The sequence below is a fragment of the Caloenas nicobarica genome, chromosome Z, assembly GCF_036013445.1.
Source record: "Caloenas nicobarica isolate bCalNic1 chromosome Z, bCalNic1.hap1, whole genome shotgun sequence".
NCBI classification, from domain to species: Eukaryota; Metazoa; Chordata; class Aves; order Columbiformes; family Columbidae; genus Caloenas; species Caloenas nicobarica.
Window position 1 is genome coordinate 18442391 of NC_088284.1, and position 19019 is coordinate 18461409.

The window sequence follows — 19019 nt, forward strand, 5'->3', positions numbered from 1 at the left end:
CAGACATGCATTAAGACTTTTTAACTTCATAGTATCTGTCTTTCTCTTTCATACTGCTCTTATTCCTTTTCCCTAATTCCTGGAGACTTCATGGCAGGTGGTATCACAATGTGGAATTAAGCAAGAGGAGAACAAAAAGTCCTAATTCTGGAATAAGCTTTTCATAGCATCTATTTAAAAGAACTTTGCACTGTTTCAAGCAATCTTTGTATGACTCAATCAGAGGAGGGATTTGGATGTAAGAAGGGGAAGTCTAGGACCAGCAGTGCAATGAACAACACCCAGGCTGTTAATCACTAAGTTACATGAAATCTGAGGTGCGGAGAGTAGGCTTTACCGAGGTGCAAAACAACCCCTGCTTCACAGTGGCATACACTTAAAAATATGAACATGGAGTGTGCTCACTTCCAGTGTCTAGGGGTTTTAGAGTGCAGCTGTTCACTAATGTAAGCAAGGAAGAAACATTTGTATCACAATATTCAAAGGATACTCCCAAAAGAATATAAGCCAAAATATTTGGTTTTACATCAGAATTTGTAGCATTTTGTACATTTGAAAAGTGGTAGTCATCTGTGAATTTAACCTGTATCAGGCTATGACGATGTTCAGCTGATGAAAGAATAGTTTTGGAAGTCATGTGAGAGATGAGAGTATTTCTTTTGTTTTTATGATAAAACTGATAAACATTGGGTTATGACTGAAATTTACCTGATAATGTCTTAGAGCAGCCTTAGCCAATGTCTATATGAAAGAATCAACAATTTTAAGATTCCGTTTTCTGAACAAAAAATATTATCAAACCTCAGTTGTGTTTAAATGCTGATGTAGAATTTACCATTTTAATACAGATATGAAATCCTAATTTTAGAGGTAGGCCCTGCCAAAAGCATGGTACCATATGCTATGTGTTAGAGGATGGGAGGTGGGAATTCTGAATAATTGACTCATTTGAGTTGTGCAAAATATCTTTAGTGTGTGTGGCGTAGCAATAACATAAGTCCCACTCACTGAAGTGTTTAATGTTAGGTGGAGACATAAGGGATGAAAAAACTTGACTAATTTTTTCATTGGTACCTTGTGTACCTGCTTGGTGTCTATGAAAAGATAAAACACTGTATGATTAAGTGTCTGTGCCACAAAGTAATTTAAACAGTTCTGCTTCCCCAAAAAACAATAAAAGAGCTAGGACATTACGAATGAAATTGAGACTTTACCAAAATAGAAGTCTAGCATGTATTGCAACTCCATTTATATTGATAACCCGCATTCTGCATGTTTGAATTATATAGCAATGTCAATGATAGTGTGAATTTCCTCTGAGAATTTTGTACTTGCATGATGAATAAAAATGCCTTAATTTGAGAAAGTGGAATGATTGGAAGGTAGACTGGAGAAATATCTTCCCCTACAACCTAGGATCTGGAGCAGTGGTATAGATCTCTGGTGGTTAACACTCAACCGTATTGGATGAACTAGAAACTTCACTTCTTCCAAGTTATATTTTACACAGTGTGTTTAAATGGCAGTTATTTATCTTTCCTGTTTATAGTTTCTAATTTTTTTTTGTCTATGACACCTGTTTCTGTGGGATTAAAGCAGAAGCTCTCTACAATGTGCACAAGGCTGTGATTTTTTTTTTCTTCTAAGATCAGTGTACTGCAATGAATTTCTCTAATGCATTGTTTCCAAAACAGTGGAATGCACTCCTTTAGGCAAGGGATGCATGTACTATTACATGTAAGATGAAGCAAGGTGATACTGAGTACTAAAGGGGCCTCAGCAGCCCAATTAGTTTTCATTATTCAGTGATGGACAGCCTGCATGTCTGCTGTAATACCTTGATGTTGCTTGCGGCTTGTGCTTGGACAGCAAAAAATCCTGGAGCTGTGTGGCCTTGGGGATGCTGAACTGGGCTCCAGCACACCCCAAGAGCTCCTGTTGCCAGGTGGTAGCTGTTCATGTGAATCCCAGCTGTTCAGTAGGGAGGTAGGTGTCTGTACTCATTTGCAGGGTAGTCAGCACAAGCTTCAGCAACCATGTAGGCCTCTGAAAGTGTGTATGACAGTGGAGGTAATTGAGAGAACAGATAACTTTGGCCTTTGAAATCAGACATGGGAAAAATCTTAGATTAATAGCTCATGTGGTGATGCAAGTCTTTCCAAACCTACTGACGGTATCAAGCTTGCAGCAGTGGACAGTGCCTCACCTTGATAATGGGATTGTGAGATGCCATCAGTCTGGTCTTGTGGAATAATTTTCAGACAAAACCAAGTCTGCAATCCTTTGACTTTACTGGGGTCAGGTTTTTACGTCGCATTAAAACAGGGTAGTTGTCGCAACTTAATATATCTCCTGTTTTGGAAAAGTTTCTGGTTTGGCTATGTTTATTTTTACACACGTTTCAATTGTTGGCTTGCATATTAACCAGCGCTTATTATTCTAAGCTATGGATTAATCCCGTAAGAGCTCCTTATTTTGTTATACCTGTGATAGGTAGATTATAAGGATTATAAATTCAGTTTTTCAGTTAAAGGAGAAATGTGGGAGTTCACTGTAACAACTGATTGTTTCACAGATATGCATACTAGTAATAGTACTATACTCAGGATTATTTTGTTTGAGCATAATTTGCACTGCAACATTTTGCAGAGATCTCTTGTATGATAGAGAATTTGTGTCACAGACTTAATGCCTTGAGAAAGATAAAGGAGGGGGCTGTATTTTAAATTTATGCAAAGCCGAGGTGAGGCATTCAGGATAGGGTGTGCCTTTAGCTTAAAAGAAGCTTGAGAGGAAAATTTGTGAGTATACTATGGCAACTGGCTTCCTATTAAGTCATATAAGGAAAAATGATATATGTAATTCCATCGATTTTAGGATAGACCTGATGGTAAGTACTATTAATATATAATTCAGAATTCAGCATAATCAGTACTTACTTTACAAGAATTAAGTTTTTCTACATAGCAGGAGACAAAGGAGTTGAACCCAAATCCTTCAGCACTCTTACTGGATAGTTTAGAACCTGGCAAATTGATACATTTTTAGCATTTAGAGGTTATAGGAGCAAGTAGTATGCGTGTTTAACAATGTATTCAATTGTTACATGTTATCAACATTAATTTTGTATCATACTTGACTTTTTCTGAATAATTTCTATTGTATGTTATCAGAGTTTTAAAAAAATTACAGCTTCCAAGTTTTACTATTTATTTTTTGTCTGCTTCCCCCCCTCCTTTCTCCCAGCTATGACATAGAAAATAGGGTTCTCGAACGGGCCTTACTGTTGTTGAATTTCAGCAATTTTACTTCTCTAATTCTGGCTCAGTGTTAAGGTTCATTATAATGCAAATAGGAATTCAAATTATATTTATTATATTAATATTGGACTGAAATTCAATTTAAATTCTAAGATTCAGTTTTTACAGATACTTAATTTGAATTCAGTTACTCCTGGTTATCTGTAGTTTGAGTTTAAAAAGTCATTTCTCTGTTCAAGCTAGGCTTTACAAAGACTCTTTGTTCCTTCTTGGCTTTCAGTCTAAAATATTTAGATAATATACCTTAATAAAAAACATTCTACTACATTCTCAAGATGGCAGGGAAAATAATGATATAATTTGAGATATTGTAATTGACAGAATGTGTATATATACAGAATTTTATATAGTAGATACCATTGATCTTCTTTTGCTGAAAAATATGTGAGCATGTTTGTAACTTCATTTAGGTGTTTGGCTCTGCTTTTTTTAGAATTGCTTATTGTGAGCATATTTGTGTAATTGCAGGTTTGGGAGGGCTACTTAATCCTTACACAACAGAACACATGAAAGGATATCACACACACATGAAAGGATAAAGGCTTGTGATTAATGAAGCATTTTACGAAGAGACAGTGTCTTCTAATGACTATATTTTATTCCAAAAAAAGATAAGAGTAATAAGTATCTGGTGTTTAATCTTTACAGTAAAGATGAGCCATTTTGTTGCAGCTATTGTGTTGCACAAATATATGGCAGTTGTGGTGTTTTGAAGTGGAGTGTGTGAGACATGCATGGTTGTACTATGAATTGTGGAGCTTTTGTTAAACTCCCATATTTTTGTGTTAAAAGAAAAAAAAAATTAAATGTTTGAAAGAATTGAAATAAAAGTTTTTAATCGCTTTAAGAATAATGGCCTAACTATATATGGATTCTGTATAGCTTATACTATTTTTCAGCAAGTCAATTCTATGAGGAACAGGTAGCCTCTCTTTATTTTATGATCTGTTCCAAGAGCTGCTTTTACTAGCTGAATAAGGAAGTGAGTCACAGCTTTATAAATAAATAAGTGAAATTATACTTCTATTGAGAAACTGGTGACTTTTTTTTTTTCTTGTAAGTTGCAATTCAGTGTCTGGAGACTGTGTTTAAGATTAACCTGGAAGATACTCATCTTGCACCTCCACAGCATTTGATAGAAATGTTCACAAATTCTTTTCAAAAGGTAAGAGTTTAATTTCGATTCTAGAGTTGCTCTGCCAATATGTACTAATATTTCATGTTGTATACACAATCTTGAAGTGCTGTATTGGTTAAAATGATGTGGAAACTTAAAGAAAACATGAAAAAAGTGAAATTTCCATAAAAGCTAGCAGAATGAGAATCTTTTGGGGCAGAGGGAGGAATTAATTTCGGCTAGACAAGGGAAATTCCATATAGAAAATTACTAAACAGTGCATGTCTCATTCTCACTGGAAGGATTTTATCCTTCAATTAAGCATTTTGCAATTCCCAGAGATAAATATCTGTGAAGTGTGGACCTCAACTCCTTTTCAGTTTGCTGATGCTTCTCCTGTCCTTCTGGAAATAATTTAGTTTTTCAGTTTTAAAAACATCTCCATGAACACTAACCTTAAAATGGGAACTTCAAAAATGTGTACTGATTATACATGTTATATGGGATCCCTAGTACAGGAAGCACAAGAACTACCAGGATGGCAAATAGCAGAGTGAGAAGGAAGAAAACCAAGACTGTAGAAACATAGCAGCTCTTTTCCCCTTGACTTCCTTAAAATGTGTGAGTCATAAGGTTTTTTGAGTAGTAGAAAGCAAGTCTTCTTTCTCTTCTAAGGATGTTTTAGTGAAGCGTAGTTCTTTCATACTTCCTGTGCACTACAGAACATCTGGTTGCTTGTTGATATGATGCTGCCCAGGGCATGTATTTTGATGAAAAAAATCTTGGTTTGTTTACATACAGAATGACATGCTGCCCCTCTCAGATCCTTTTCCAGAGGATGTTGTAAAGGCTGACCAACTGAAGGATGAAGGTTTGTAATAGACATAGGAATGAACATCTTATGCCTTTATTAAGATTTTTGGGTTATCATGGATAGTGATAGTACAGCAGCTGAGCACCACACACATTGCACAAAATATTGAACTTATATTCTCTGTTGATTTTTATGTTGTAAGAGGCCTAAGTGATTTGCTCCTTCTGGGGTTTAAGAAAATATAGTCTATTCTCTCCCTTACTCAGGAGGTTGTTTAAAAACTAAGGGATAACACGTGAAGTCCTGGGCAACATTCCTGAATAGTAGAAGCTTTAATGAATGAACCATTATTGTTTGGTATATTATAGATTTATATGTTCGTCCATAGAATTTCTATACAAGTTTCTACTTCATATTGAAAAGGTTATGGGATGTCAAGTATTATGTGCCAGCTGAATATTAAAACTTTGGTAAAAAGCTGACCCAGCTGAAGCCAACAGACAAATTCTTGTGAACTTATGAGGGTTAGTATTTCACATATGTGAAGTAATTTGTATGCTCTGTAAAAACTGTAGAAAAGCCAGTTGTTTCTTTTCCCTTTGATAGATGTTATTGCTGTTATGTGAGGAAAAGCAGCTGCACCATAGAAATCCTCACTAATGCTACCCTAGGAATCCATTTTATTTCCCCCAGAAAAGAAGGAGAAAAAGCATGTAGTACTGATAACTGATATGAATTGTTATCAGGTGGATTGATGCTCAATAAATCATGTCTTTATGACCTGTTGGATTTTCAGATATTTGAATTTTATAGAAAAAATAAGTAAGTTTCTAATTGCAAAGCAGATGGAATCCTCTCAAAAATTTCAGGATAATGATGTCAGTAAAGTTCTACTGTTTTTGAGAATGATCTCCATGTCTGTCTTATCTTTAAAATTGGTCATCTTGTAGTCATTAATGCAGTCCATTACTGGCTCTCATAGTAAGTTTTCCTAACTGTTGAAGTTGCTCATTAGCTCTTTAAGGATAAGAGCTCACATAGCTTTAGGTCACAAGTCAAAACTAGTTGGTAATTTATAGCATACCTGCTGTGCTTACTGGTTTTTCATTCTGCTGTCTGCTGCCAGCTCATGGAAAGTGAAGAATATCTGTAGCACTCAGTATGGTTATGCGACTGTAGGGATATTCAGCACTTTCCAGGTGTGGGTGTTATAGCAGCACATGGTTTAAATCTGTGACTTGTGTCTTGTCATCTCTCAGCCCTCAGGGGTTTGTGAAATAGGCTGAGGAAATGAAATGAATGTGTGCCATGTGTTAGTCTTTATGTGGTGTTACTAAAGCAATTCAGTGTCTTTACTGAAAATATTGAAAGGGTCTAAACTTTCACAATAGCCCATTTAAAGTGTCAGCTATCAGAGGCATTAGTAAGCAGTTTGGAATTGCTTGGAATGGTTCCGGTTAATTTCGCATAATAAAATTAAAACTTCCTGTCTTGTTTTCTAATACTGATCTGTCATATTAATCCTCCTCATTTTCACACAAGTACTATCTATTACCACTATCGTGCTTCTCAGTTTTAAGTACTTTTCTGCCCTGACAGAGGAAGATAAATTAGATAACTTGGGGAAGTCCATTTGACCCATGTCTTGTATAATACTGTAATTCTATAGCTGTCATTTCCTCATTTCTATCTGTATGTCCTTAGCAATGGAATGACTTCCCTCTCCTTTGTGGCCACCAGTCTGCTCCTCCTCGGCTCTCAAACCAGCCCTAGTACCTATAGAAATTGGCTAATGAATAGCAAAACAGAATCGGATAGCTGAGTTTTCTTTCTTGGTTGTTATGAAGCCAGGAAATAATATACCCTCCAGACTAGTAAATACTTTAATTTACTTGCCTATCCTTGTGTATCACTTGACACTTTGGCTTCATGTAAGCTATGTAAGAGCACGTATTATGAGTAAGTTTCTATAGTGTAACAGTGGCTTGATCCTAAAAAGTTCTGGGTATTACCACAGCTAATAGGTAGTATTTTTGTTATAGAGAACACACATTCATAAGTATAACCATTTGTGGGTTTATTTTGTCTTAAGAATTTTTGTCTGGTGTTAAAAGAAAATATTACAGTTGCTTTTCCCTCTGTCCTGAATTGTGTAACCTCAGCAGAAACAGTAAGTCTAGCTGTTTTCTGTTTTCCTTTAGCCAATATTGAGCTGGAGAGAGAGCAAGTAAGGTACCCACTGATAGTAGTTCTGGCTTAGCCCTGTACCCCAGGTCATCTTTAGTTCAGAGCAATATCAGAAATTCCAGCTTTGGTAGTCATTGATGGCAGTTTTGTTGTAGAGAAATGTTAACTGCTGCAATCTCGTTGAGTGCAGCGAACTTGCAAGTCTTTTATCTGACAACATGGTTTAGTGTACAGACCTTTACCTTAGTTCAAAGGAATGATGTGTAGATGGTGGGCCTGTAGAAATGAGACAGATATAGTTAAATTCTGTGTATATTTTTTAATTGTGCAATTACCATTTCAGTTTGCCTTCTCACTGCCAGGGATTGCTGACTATAATTACAGTCTAGTATACCACTATTGGGAAGAGGTGATTTTGTAATACCTTGATGATAACTTAGTTATTTAAATCTTGTTTTGTTTGTTGAGCTCTCCATGTTCACAAAAACATTCAAGAATAGTTGTTTTCAGTTAGCACAGCCACCTAGAACTGCTTGCTCCATAGTCTTTTGCTTTCTGTCAGAGACAAAATGTTGCACTGACTGAATTTGAGCAGTCTTTCCTTGTGCAGTTGTCTACATCTGTAGTAACCTGTTGACTTACCTCTTCTCTTGCTTATTTTGGGAGAAGGCTGAAATATTTTGCCAAAATACAAGGAAGTCAGTGGAAGTCTGTAATTTTCCTGACAATTTCTTGTCATTTCTGGGAAACAAAGGCTTCTGTAAGATCTAGCAGGCTGAAGATCTATAGTCGCAGGATCAGGGACAACCTTAAACTTGGGCATTCTGAACTAGGAATTTTTCTCTACTATTCTGTCATCAGGAAAGAAAGAAACTACCAGGACTGCCCTGTATTGGAGAGGAAAGAATGTGTAAGATATCTTTTATTTTGAAAGACTTTACTCCAGAATTTTCTTTCTATAGGAAAGTTATATATTTCTAGTTTCTTCACTAGACTTAAATAATACAAAATATGAAGCTTCATTAGAGTAGAAGTTATGAGCTTTGTTGGTGAGAAATGTTACCTCTGAATCATTTTAGATTGCCTGTGCTATATATAATTTTCATTATCTTCGTGAATGAAATATGTGGCATTGCAAGGGCCTTATGTGCTTTGTTTTGCTTTTGTTTGATTTTCTGTGTTATATGGATAGTTACAAGCAAGTTGTTGGGACATGTGAGAAAATGAGACCAAAAAGGAATTAACATATAGCCTATTGGATTATGAGGCTTTCAAAGATGATAGCTAAGACTGATGAATCTATATTAGAGTGGAACTGCAATTAAAATTATACTTCTGAAAAAAACGATCTCTGCTTAACAGCAGAAACTAGCTGGAAACCATGAAATAGCAAGATGAGAAGGGGAAATTTTATGTGGTAGACTACAATGTACATTAAAAAATAGTAGATATTTTATTTGCATTATTTCGTGCCAATTCTATTTAAAATAACTGTCTGTCTCAAAAGAGTGCAGTCATAACTGCCTCATATAGAGGCTATATTGTGGCTGCTTTATTTCTTTCATACATAGCACTGTATCTTTTAACTACTTAAGAGCTTTTTATAATTTATTTCAGGTAATAATCACATGAAAGAAGAAAATTATGGTGCTGCAGTGGATTGTTATACTAGGGCTATAGAACTGGATCCCAACAATGCAGTCTATTACTGCAACAGGTAAAACCAAAATAATGCACACTTTTCATTCCCAAACTTCATCATTTTAAAGATAAATTGTGAAGCAGATCAAAACAACGTGAGGCTGGAAACCCCCACTATTCAGAAATTTATTATGTTGAATTTGTAAAAGATCTAAAATGAAAGTGAGCTCATTCAGCATATCAGTATCATTTGAAGGTGTAATATGGGCTTTTAAATTACTTGTAGCACTTGAGATCAGGTTTTTGAGACTTAGGTTGTCTGTATCAAATCATTATGTAGGCTATGATTCCCAGTCTCTTTGAGAATAGTAAGAGCGTTTTTTTTCTGGTTTTCTAGTGACACAGCTGCCATCTCTATCTCCACTAGTATTTACTTTCCCTGGAAAAAATATCATCCATGTAGGAATATAATTTTTATGATGACATGCTGAAAAGTAGCAAGGCTGTTGTTGTAGTTTCATTGCATAATCTATTCTTCACCATTGTGAAGACACAGTGACACGGGAGCAGATGAAGTCTGGAAGGGCACATTAACCCAGTAGTAGAAGTACACTCTTTACACTGACCTGAAGACCAGCGTGAGAACAAAGGCAGTATAGTCTATGAGCCCTACTGGAACTAGCCTGCCTCTAGAGCCGCTCTGCTCTACACCCTTCAGTGCCTCTGTTACCAGAAGGATATATTAACTTAAGTGCTGTCAATCCGGCCTTGTGACATTGTACCCAGTGGATTTTTCTGGTTTTGGAGCTGTACTTCCATTACTCTGGAGTTTAGTTAGTGATAAATAAAGGTGAAAGCTTCAGTGTTATGTGGCAAGAACAAAGAGAAAGGAAATGCACAGTTTACTAATATTTTACATCTTTAAGATGGCAGGTTGAAGTGTGTATCATCTCTTTTCCTTGAGAAAACTGATCACATAAGTGATTTTAGGTACAAAATGGAAATGTAAGGCCAGATTCAAAAGCCTCTTCAAACCGCTGAAAGCTTCCTCTGCAGAAATGGGCTTAAGCACCAAATCTGTAACTGGAAAGAGCAGAAATACTTCACTCTGTGTGTTATATCATTGTATATCACATTTGTGAGGACCAAAATGAATCTCAATGTCAGTAAGCACAGTACTGCATGAAGTTATTGAAAAGAAGACAGGCAGTTGCTTGGAGTTTTGTGGGTGATATGGTATTTGAATAAATATAGGCCTTATTCTTCTCTTTCTTAAGCTAGTTTGGGAGTAATGGAAATATACTGTCTTCAACAGTATTACTTTTTACTCACAGCAGTGAGAAAAAGAGCTGAGAGGCTCTTAAAGTTTTAACTGGCTTTATAATCTTTTTGTAAACATGGAAAAAACATTTTCTATTCAAACACATGAGAGACTAATCATTGTCTGCAGCTTTTATCCATACATCTTCACTGGCATCTGTGGAACTGGACAACTGCTAAACAACCTAAATATTTAAAATATATAAGTAGTCCCATTTGGAAGAAATTTAAATCAGATTCAGAAAAACCTTGCAATTTGGAGATTATCACAGGAGAAAGAGTTGAATATAGTGATGATTGTAGCATCTCGCTTTCCTAATAAGAAGAGTGCTTTGTGCAATGGAAATGCTGTTCTTTCTACTGTAGTTTTTTTAATCAAGGAAGAACAAACTAGAGTGTTTTGCGACCTTTCGAATTGGGCAAGTTTTTATTATTATTCTGTTCCAATATCCTTTTTAATTTGGGCAAGTCCTTAATCTGGTTATAGAAAAGTCTGCAGCACTTAGTAATTCTCTAGTATAGAGATGGAATCGTAATTTAGTAATTCAGAGATTATTGAGAAATGTTATCCTGATTTACCTGCAAGCATGAGTTGCCTGATAAAAAAATAAATAGGGGAAAATCACAGCATTCCTTTGAATGGCAGTAAAACTATACTTCTTGATGGAAAACCCCAACTGTGTAAAATACTTCTGCTTAAACAATGATTTTATGTAAACTACTACTTGAGAGTTTCATTTCTTCTAACACGTTTTATTGTGTATTTTGTGCATAGTCATATACTGGATCTAAAACAGTTCCTTAAAATTATTTATGCTTTGTGTCCTTAAAGGTGAATGTGTGTTCTCCAAAGCCCCACTCTAGCACTGTACTTAAGCATATACTTAATTCAGAACATTTGCTTGTCCTACTTAATTGAGGAAAGCTGAGGCCTTGCTTAAATAGTGAATGAAAAGTCAGTAAGATTAAACAAGTCTAAAGTTAGTCATGGACACGTGAATATCTAAGCTTGGGCTTTGGTTTGGGCGTTTTTTGTGTGTGTGTGTTTTTGACAAAACTCTCTCCCTTCCCTCCCTTCTTCCTCTTAGGGCTGCTGCTCAAAGTAAGCTCAACAACTACCGGGAAGCAATAAAGGATTGTGAGAGAGCCATAGCAATAGATCCAAAGTACAGCAAAGCATATGGGAGAATGGGGTAAGCTACTACAAGTCTGAGTAAACACTGAAGACTCAAGTGTAAATCCTTATAGGTGTTCTGAAATAAGTGGAGCTAGGTTGTTTTACTTAGCTGACATTCTGGTTCTGGAAGTGTAGCAATTTTCTGAAGATGACCCTATCAAGCTGTCAGCTTTAAGTTTTATATGTGGTTGATCTCAGCATTTTCATATATTTCATCAGTTTACATTTTTTTATTTCAGTTTATCAACTTCACAAATTTAGTTTAGAAAGTCATGATGTGTTTTTTCTACCTCCTACATAGTTATGAGTAATCAAACTTGTGCAGCTGGAATAGTGAAAGTGTTAATGATGCTGTTAGAGAACAGAATCCTAAAAATATAGGGATAGCAGGAAAAGAGACTTAATTTTTCTGTTCAATAGCTCTTTGGGGGCAGATAGTTTAGCACAAGTAAGCTATGTCCCTTTGGTAGTTTTTCTTAGTCCTATCTGTTAACAGTATAGCCTCTTTAGGCGATGGGTCTGATTAAGTAGTACCTGGAAAAAAAAAGTCAGGAATGTTCTGAATGGGGATATCTATTTGAGTGAAGGGCCACTTTTCTAAGATGTGTAGGTTTGCATTTTCAATAATCAAACATATTGTGGGTGTATGGCTGCATGCTGCATAAGGCTTTTGAGATCATATCTATACTAATAAATTAAAAAATGCTTGGGATTGTTTGGTAGGTCAGCTGGCACAAAATGGCTAATATCTATGTTATTAAGTCTAGTTTGCAGTACGGAGTGGCCACATTCTGCCTATTGCTAAATTGCATTGGCCTGTGTTAAATTCTGAATCATGCCCCAAAATTGTCTGGGATAATGCTTGCTTGTCTGGAACAAAACCCTGCCAAGGGACATTCATTTAAGATCAATGATGGTTGAATTCTATCACTTGAAAACTTTTCCCGGGACAGTTTATTTTACTAATACAAATGTAGCCTGTCTTTGAGATGAATAATTCACTCTGAAATTTTAGGGACAGTTGAAGTGTTTTTGTCCTTTTTAACTGTCTTTAGATAGTTTCTTCATATAGGACAATCTGAGATCCCCTGATTTCTGTGAGGTGGAGGGAAGCTACAGTCTGATTTAACTGGAAACTGGAGGTTATTTTAGAGATTTAGGTGTAAGACCAGCATGCCTTTTGATTCATAATATAAGTGGGATCATTCTCGGGCAATCAAGCTTCTCTTTCTTTGATTGTCTAGTTGTTTTATAGAGGATATATTTTGAGATACAAACCATTGTTTAAATTAGCAGATGGATATAATAATACATTTGGTGTAGGCTGAATGAGGAAACTGTGCTTGTTTAGCAATAACTGGAAGAAAAAAAGTGCAGTGTTCACCTTCTGAACAAAAAATCCTTATGAGAAAGCTGTGTTTTCTGACTGCATTATGCAGGCATATCAGTTTTACTCAGGATTTGACAGAACTCTTTTTATGTCACAGAAAGATACAGAAGTGCCACAGAAATATGCAGAGAATGGGAGCCGTGTAGACAGAGTGTTACTTCCAGCATGACCTTGAGAGAGGACTTGTCTGGGTAGTAATTGTGAGCAAAGAAACTGTCACCCACTCTTCTGACTTGTACTGTGTTCCAAGAAGCAGAATTTTACATACTAGCTCTATAAAAGAACCACTATTGCATCACAGAAATACCTAATTGCATTTCTTGTCTGGTCAGAAACTATCTGGGCAAGTTAATGGGCCAAAAGGGAGAATGTTGTTTATGGTAGTAACTGTGTTAAGATGGAAAACATTAATATTGTGTGGGTTCCTCCAGGAGCTTTACTGGAAACTCCTGGAGTTTCATACTATTAGTGAGTTCATCATCACTGAAAGTAATGACTCTGACTGATACATCTTAACACACTGAGGTCTCTTGCCTGAGATAAGACTAAAGTCTTGTTAGCGGGCACTAGCACGGGTTTATCAACACAGTCTGTGTAACTCAGCACATACCAAACAGGGACTGGAGTACTAAATAGCTGAATGTAGGTTACACAGATCTTCCACAACATGTGGAAAAGATCTGTTTAGTTTTGTGGTCAGTATAAATTGAAAATACGGTAGAGATAGAACTGCAACCGCAATCAGATGGACTTCTGGAATAGCCCAAAGAAAGATGATGTTTTAAATGTAGTAGCTAATTGAATTTGAAAACAAATATTGCTTCAAAAGTAGTAGATCTGTCCTGTGCTCTCCTGAACTGCCGGAGAAGAATCTTTTTCAGAACATTAAGACTTCCTTGATACAAGGGTTTCTTACAGCATATTACAGATGTTACTGTTATCCTGTATAACCCATTTGTCAAGCTGCTGAAGATCCAAAAAGAGAACCTTGCACTGATCCTAAGACAAAAATTTATTATGCTGAAACTTGTAGGTCCAGTATTTAATTTCTTGAAGCTGCAGAATTCACGTTGAGAGTATCTTCACCCTACTTACCCATGTACCCTTCTGAATAAGCTCTTGGATCAAAAAGACTGGAGGAAACATTTAGAGGAATTCCTGAGCTTAGGCAAAAAAGTCATGGACGCTGGATCCAGCTTGTGCTTTCAAAAATAGGCTAAATCACTTGATGATGCCAAGGAGTTTTTAATGTAACTTGCACATATATGGAACTGTCAATGCAAGAGTAATTCTTGAGGGATCATCTCTTCTGCAAAAGTAAGTGCTTCCACTAAACAGTAGTAGCACAATAGCAAAGCTTGTTTTAACTTAGTGCTCAAGCTAAAAACAAGGTTTGAGATACTGTTTTACTTAGAACAGAAGATGTATCATTATCTTTTGATGGTCATTTATGTTCTACCCAGGATTTCTTTATTTCACATTAGGTTGGCTCTGACCTCAGTGAATAAATATGAAGAAGCGGTTACCAGTTACCAAAAAGCACTGGACCTTGATCCAGAGAATGACTCTTATAAGTCAAATTTGAAAATAGCAGAACAGAAACTAAGAGACATGTCCAGTCCTGTAAGTTCTCTCTGTATCTTTATTTACAGTAGTTTTAACTGGGATTTTGTAGGTGAACTTATTTTCAATTGCTTTTTGTTTTTGTAGACTGGAACTGGACTTAGCTTTGACATGGCAAGCTTGATAAACAATCCTGCCTTCATTAGTATGGTGAGTACATTTAAAGCTTTACATTATACTATTTTTAAAACTGAAGTTTTAAGGATAGTTCTTGTTTAATAACACAAGCAATTTTAATACATATTCTTATAATGGCAATGGTTTCATTATACTGAATTTAAACTTTTCTAATTAATTTTGCACTCAAAACACAAAGTGAAGCATAAATCTCCTATAATGCCTGTCTTATTTCCAATTCATTCTATCTTACTTATGAAAAACAATGTGCATAAGTTAGCTATGCTGGTTTTATAGATGGCACAATAGTAAAACACCTGTCAACAGTGTGGTGAAAATGTCTTTTCTATTCTCCACATAGCAGTTAACAACGAATACCAAGAAATCACATCTTAAGTGAATAGCAGTTGATTCAGATGCAGTCTACCCAAGAGTAAAGTAACTCTACTTGGGGACAACTACCGAAGAGAACTTTCTGTTCTTATTCTTTCAAATGATTCCTGACATCCTTAAGTGTGAAAAACTTCATGAGATGTGCAAACAGTGAATATAAATAATATATAGTGCATTCTTTTACTTCCAGTATAATGGCAAATTGTGGTTTTGATCCTCAGAAGTTTTCCTCCATGCATGGCTTTCTTAGCTAAATGGTATGAATTAACTTTGAAGAATGAAATTTGGAGAAAAGAATGCAAAAATAATGTATTTCCTTTGAGAACTCAGTGAAAACTTTACTGCCTCTCTGGTAGCCTCATTAGGTCAGGATATTCCAACCAGTGTTTCTGTGTGGAAAAGCAGTTCTTGAAAGAGAGATCAATACAGCTGGTCTGATGCTGTGGTCCAAATAATAGAGATGGTAGGCAAAGAAGCAGTGAGCGAGTTCTCTGCTGGGAGTAGTGATTAAGTAGCACTGGAACTCTGTGTACCGCTTCACTGGCCACATAACTTACTCAGTCTGCATCTGTTTAGAGTCCAAGATATACTTTTAAATATGGAGCTAACTATGGGGAAAGGATTTTTTGCATAATTTCCAAACGATGCCTGGTCAAGTGCATGTAACACAGAGCATTCAGCCAGGAACAAATGCATTATTTTCCTGTGGTGTAGTTTGTTGTTTTGATTTCAAGGAAAAAAAAAGGCCTCACTGTCTGACCTTGAGGAAGTTATTTCTAGCCTCCATTTTGGGCCCCTAAGCTACATCAGATTTGTTACTGATGGGAAAAAAAGAAAAGATCCTATATTACCCATAGAATTGACCTGAATTTGGCATTTCATATCCAACTGTAGACCAGAGAAAAGAGTTGATTAATTTTTGAGACATATATATGTGGAGATATATCGACCAATAAAATGAATATTTGTATGTATCTTTTTTTTCTTTTTTTTTCTTTTTTTTTTTTTTTTTGTAATTCCCTTAAAAAGATAGTGAATAAGCAGATACTGCATTGTGCCTATTGGTCTTGTATTCACAGAGACACTGATTTCTGTAGAAATTATGTTACTAAGTTTAAAACATCATAGAATAGAATCATAGAGTTGTTTTGGTTGGAAAATACCTTTGAGTCCAACTGTTAACATAACACTGCCAAGTCCACCTCTAGACCACGTCCCTAAGAGTCTCATCTACACGTCTTTTAAACACCTCCAGGGATGGTGACTCCACCACTTCCCTGGGCAGCCTGTTCCAGTGCCTGACAACTCATTCTGTGAAGAAGTTTTTCCTCATATCCAATCTAAACCTCCCCTGGCACAACTTGAGGCCATTTCCTCTTGTCCTATCACTTGCTACTTGGGAGAAGAGACCAACACCCTCCATGCTACAACCTCCTTTCAGGCAGTTGCAGACAGCGATCAGGTCTCCCCTCAGCCTCCTTTTCTCCAGGCTGAACAGCCCCAGTTCCCTCAGCCCCTTCTCACCAGACTTGTGCTCCAGACCCCTCACCAGCTTCATTGCCCTTCTCTGAACTCTCTCCAGCACCTCAGTGTCTTTCTTATGATGAGGGGCCCAAAACTGAACACAGGATTAAAGGTGGGGCCTCGCCAGTGCCAAATACAGTGGGACAATGACTTCTCTAGTCCTGCTGGCCACACTATTCCTGATACAAGCCAGGATGCTGTTGGGTTTATTTTATAGTATCTGTCCATAAACACCCTTACACTATGGTAAATACAATGTAGTTTTGAGGTATCTTAGGAGAAATTTAAATAACCTCATGCTTACTAGGAAGTGAGAAAACATGTAATTACCACAGAAGATATATATTACCATGAACTATGCTACAAAGTAAGTCCACACTGGTTTACTCTGCAGTATTTTGTTGCTACAATATTAGCAGCTGATAGCCAGTGGTAACAGTAGTTGCAAACCTGATTTATACAGGCTGGGAATCAAAAAAATACAGACCTTCCTGCAAAAGGCCAAATAGAAAACCTTTGTCCTTAGAAGCCTTAAGTTTGTGGGGGTTTTTTGGTTGGTTGGGTTGGGGTTTTTTTTTAGTTTGTTTGGTACTGGGTTTTCATGTTTGTAATATTTTTCATGTCTGAATATGTAATCACTATTTTTTATCTAATATGTAACAAATTGTCTCAGCTTCATATCCTTGAAATATTTTTTGCTGGGGACCATGTATGTCTGCGCACATAAACTTAGCTTAATTTTGTAATAAAACATAGAATACAGCATGTGGATTTTTTTGTTTCTACTACAACCCAAGTAGTGAATATGTTATAATTTCAACTATATATTGTCTATTTTAGGCAGCAAGCTTAATGCAGAATCCTCAAGTTCAACAATTGTAAGTATTTAAATGGAGTAATGTTCAAAGAAATGTCTTTTAGGAGTTTAAGAGGAAAGGTGGATAGTTCTGTATTCCTGAAAATGTATTCTTAGTTTTGCACACTGTAAATAAAACTACTGCAGTTTCTTCTTCTTGCAGCTTATTTCTTCCCAGCAATTCAAAAAAGAAGTACAGTTTATTGCATATTGTAAAGGTCCATGCATATCGCAATGCCAACACTGTGCTAACTGTTCCAGGATGTCGGGGATGATGTCAAATGCCATTGGTGGCCCTGCTGCAGGTGTTGGTGGCCTGTCAGATTTGTCCAGCCTGATCCATGCGTAAGTGTCATGAATTGCAGTTTTAACCGTTCCATTTGTAGAAGCATCATTGTGCAACATCTGTTTAAAAGGGATAGTGTCAAGCCAATTATACTGTGGCCTGTCCCCATTGATTATTATTAAAAGAGAGAACTTGAAGACTCATTTTCCTAGATCTTGTTTGTTTGCTTTGTACAATTCCATCAATTGGAATGACTGAACTGTGTGCTCAGTTCCAATGTCTGTTTCTCATACATTGTTTAGTTTCTAAATGCCACTTATTAAAAATGCTCCTTTAAACGTTTAAGTACTCCTACATATGCTTTCAATTTGTGTTGATAAATTTACTACCTGATGTCCTAGACACTTGTTAGAAAAGCTACAGATTTATTTAGCACAGATTGCAACAAGTTCTGCTCTGACATCCCTCCATTTTGACTAGGAAGGCTTCAGGGAACTCAGCAGTGTCCACAAAAACCAGGACCCAAGTCTTTTATAGTACAATGAGGGTAATCCATCTGGAAAAATCTGCACAAAAACTTGCAATTTGTTTATATGGCTCGACTTCTTAAAAGGCATACAATTTTACTCTATTTCAGCATTCTAGTCTGTTTCAAACTGTCTTTAGGTTTTGCCCCTTCAGGGCAGAAGCAATTTATAATTCACATCACAGACAGGAATGTGCCCCTACAAAATCATGGACTGTTTTCACAAAAAAAACATGTACTACACCTAGATCTGTGAAAATGGTGGCTTTCCTTCAACCTGCACTGTGGTTTAAAGAAGTCTTGATAATTTGCTACTTGGGCAAAACACAGAAGTTACCAAGAAGCCATGCCAGGCTATTCACGAAGTAATATGTTTTACTTACCTGCTTTTTCTAGTAAATGAGTGTGATGCTTGTCTTTTTACATAGAATTAATCTCACCTATTAATTTAACTCTTAACCTACAACAGTTATGGAGATGGATCTGTCATTATTTCAGTCATACAAAAGATGTAATTTTATGCTTGCTTTCTAATGATGTCTTGCTCAGAAGTACAAGTTGGCAGCTGCACACTGTATTTCTGGAAAAAATAATAGAACGTTGCACTTCAACTACAAGAGTAGTTATCTTAAACAACTAGAATGGATCCTCTCAAAAAGAAGGGAGCAAATCACTGGGGTAGATTTGTTATTCAATTCTAGTTTAATCAAGTAAAGCAATACGTTTTC

The 19019-nt window shown here is 36.3% G+C and overlaps 1 protein-coding gene across 5 annotated transcripts in view; it reads left to right on the top strand.

Moving 5' to 3' along the window:
• Positions 1-19019, top strand: part of SGTB (small glutamine rich tetratricopeptide repeat co-chaperone beta) — a 38251-nt gene that overhangs the window by 2161 nt on the left and 17071 nt on the right. For all 5 annotated transcript variants that reach the window (XM_065655662.1, XM_065655665.1, XM_065655666.1 and 2 more), the window contains exons 3-10: positions 4382-4485; positions 5239-5308; positions 9056-9155; positions 11488-11592; positions 14451-14589; positions 14677-14739; positions 17464-17501; positions 17741-17824. In XM_065655662.1, coding sequence (XP_065511734.1) covers positions 4382-4485; positions 5239-5308; positions 9056-9155; positions 11488-11592; positions 14451-14589; positions 14677-14739; positions 17464-17501; positions 17741-17824 — 703 coding nt within the window. The remainder of the gene's footprint in view (positions 1-4381; positions 4486-5238; positions 5309-9055; positions 9156-11487; positions 11593-14450; positions 14590-14676; positions 14740-17463; positions 17502-17740; positions 17825-19019) is intronic.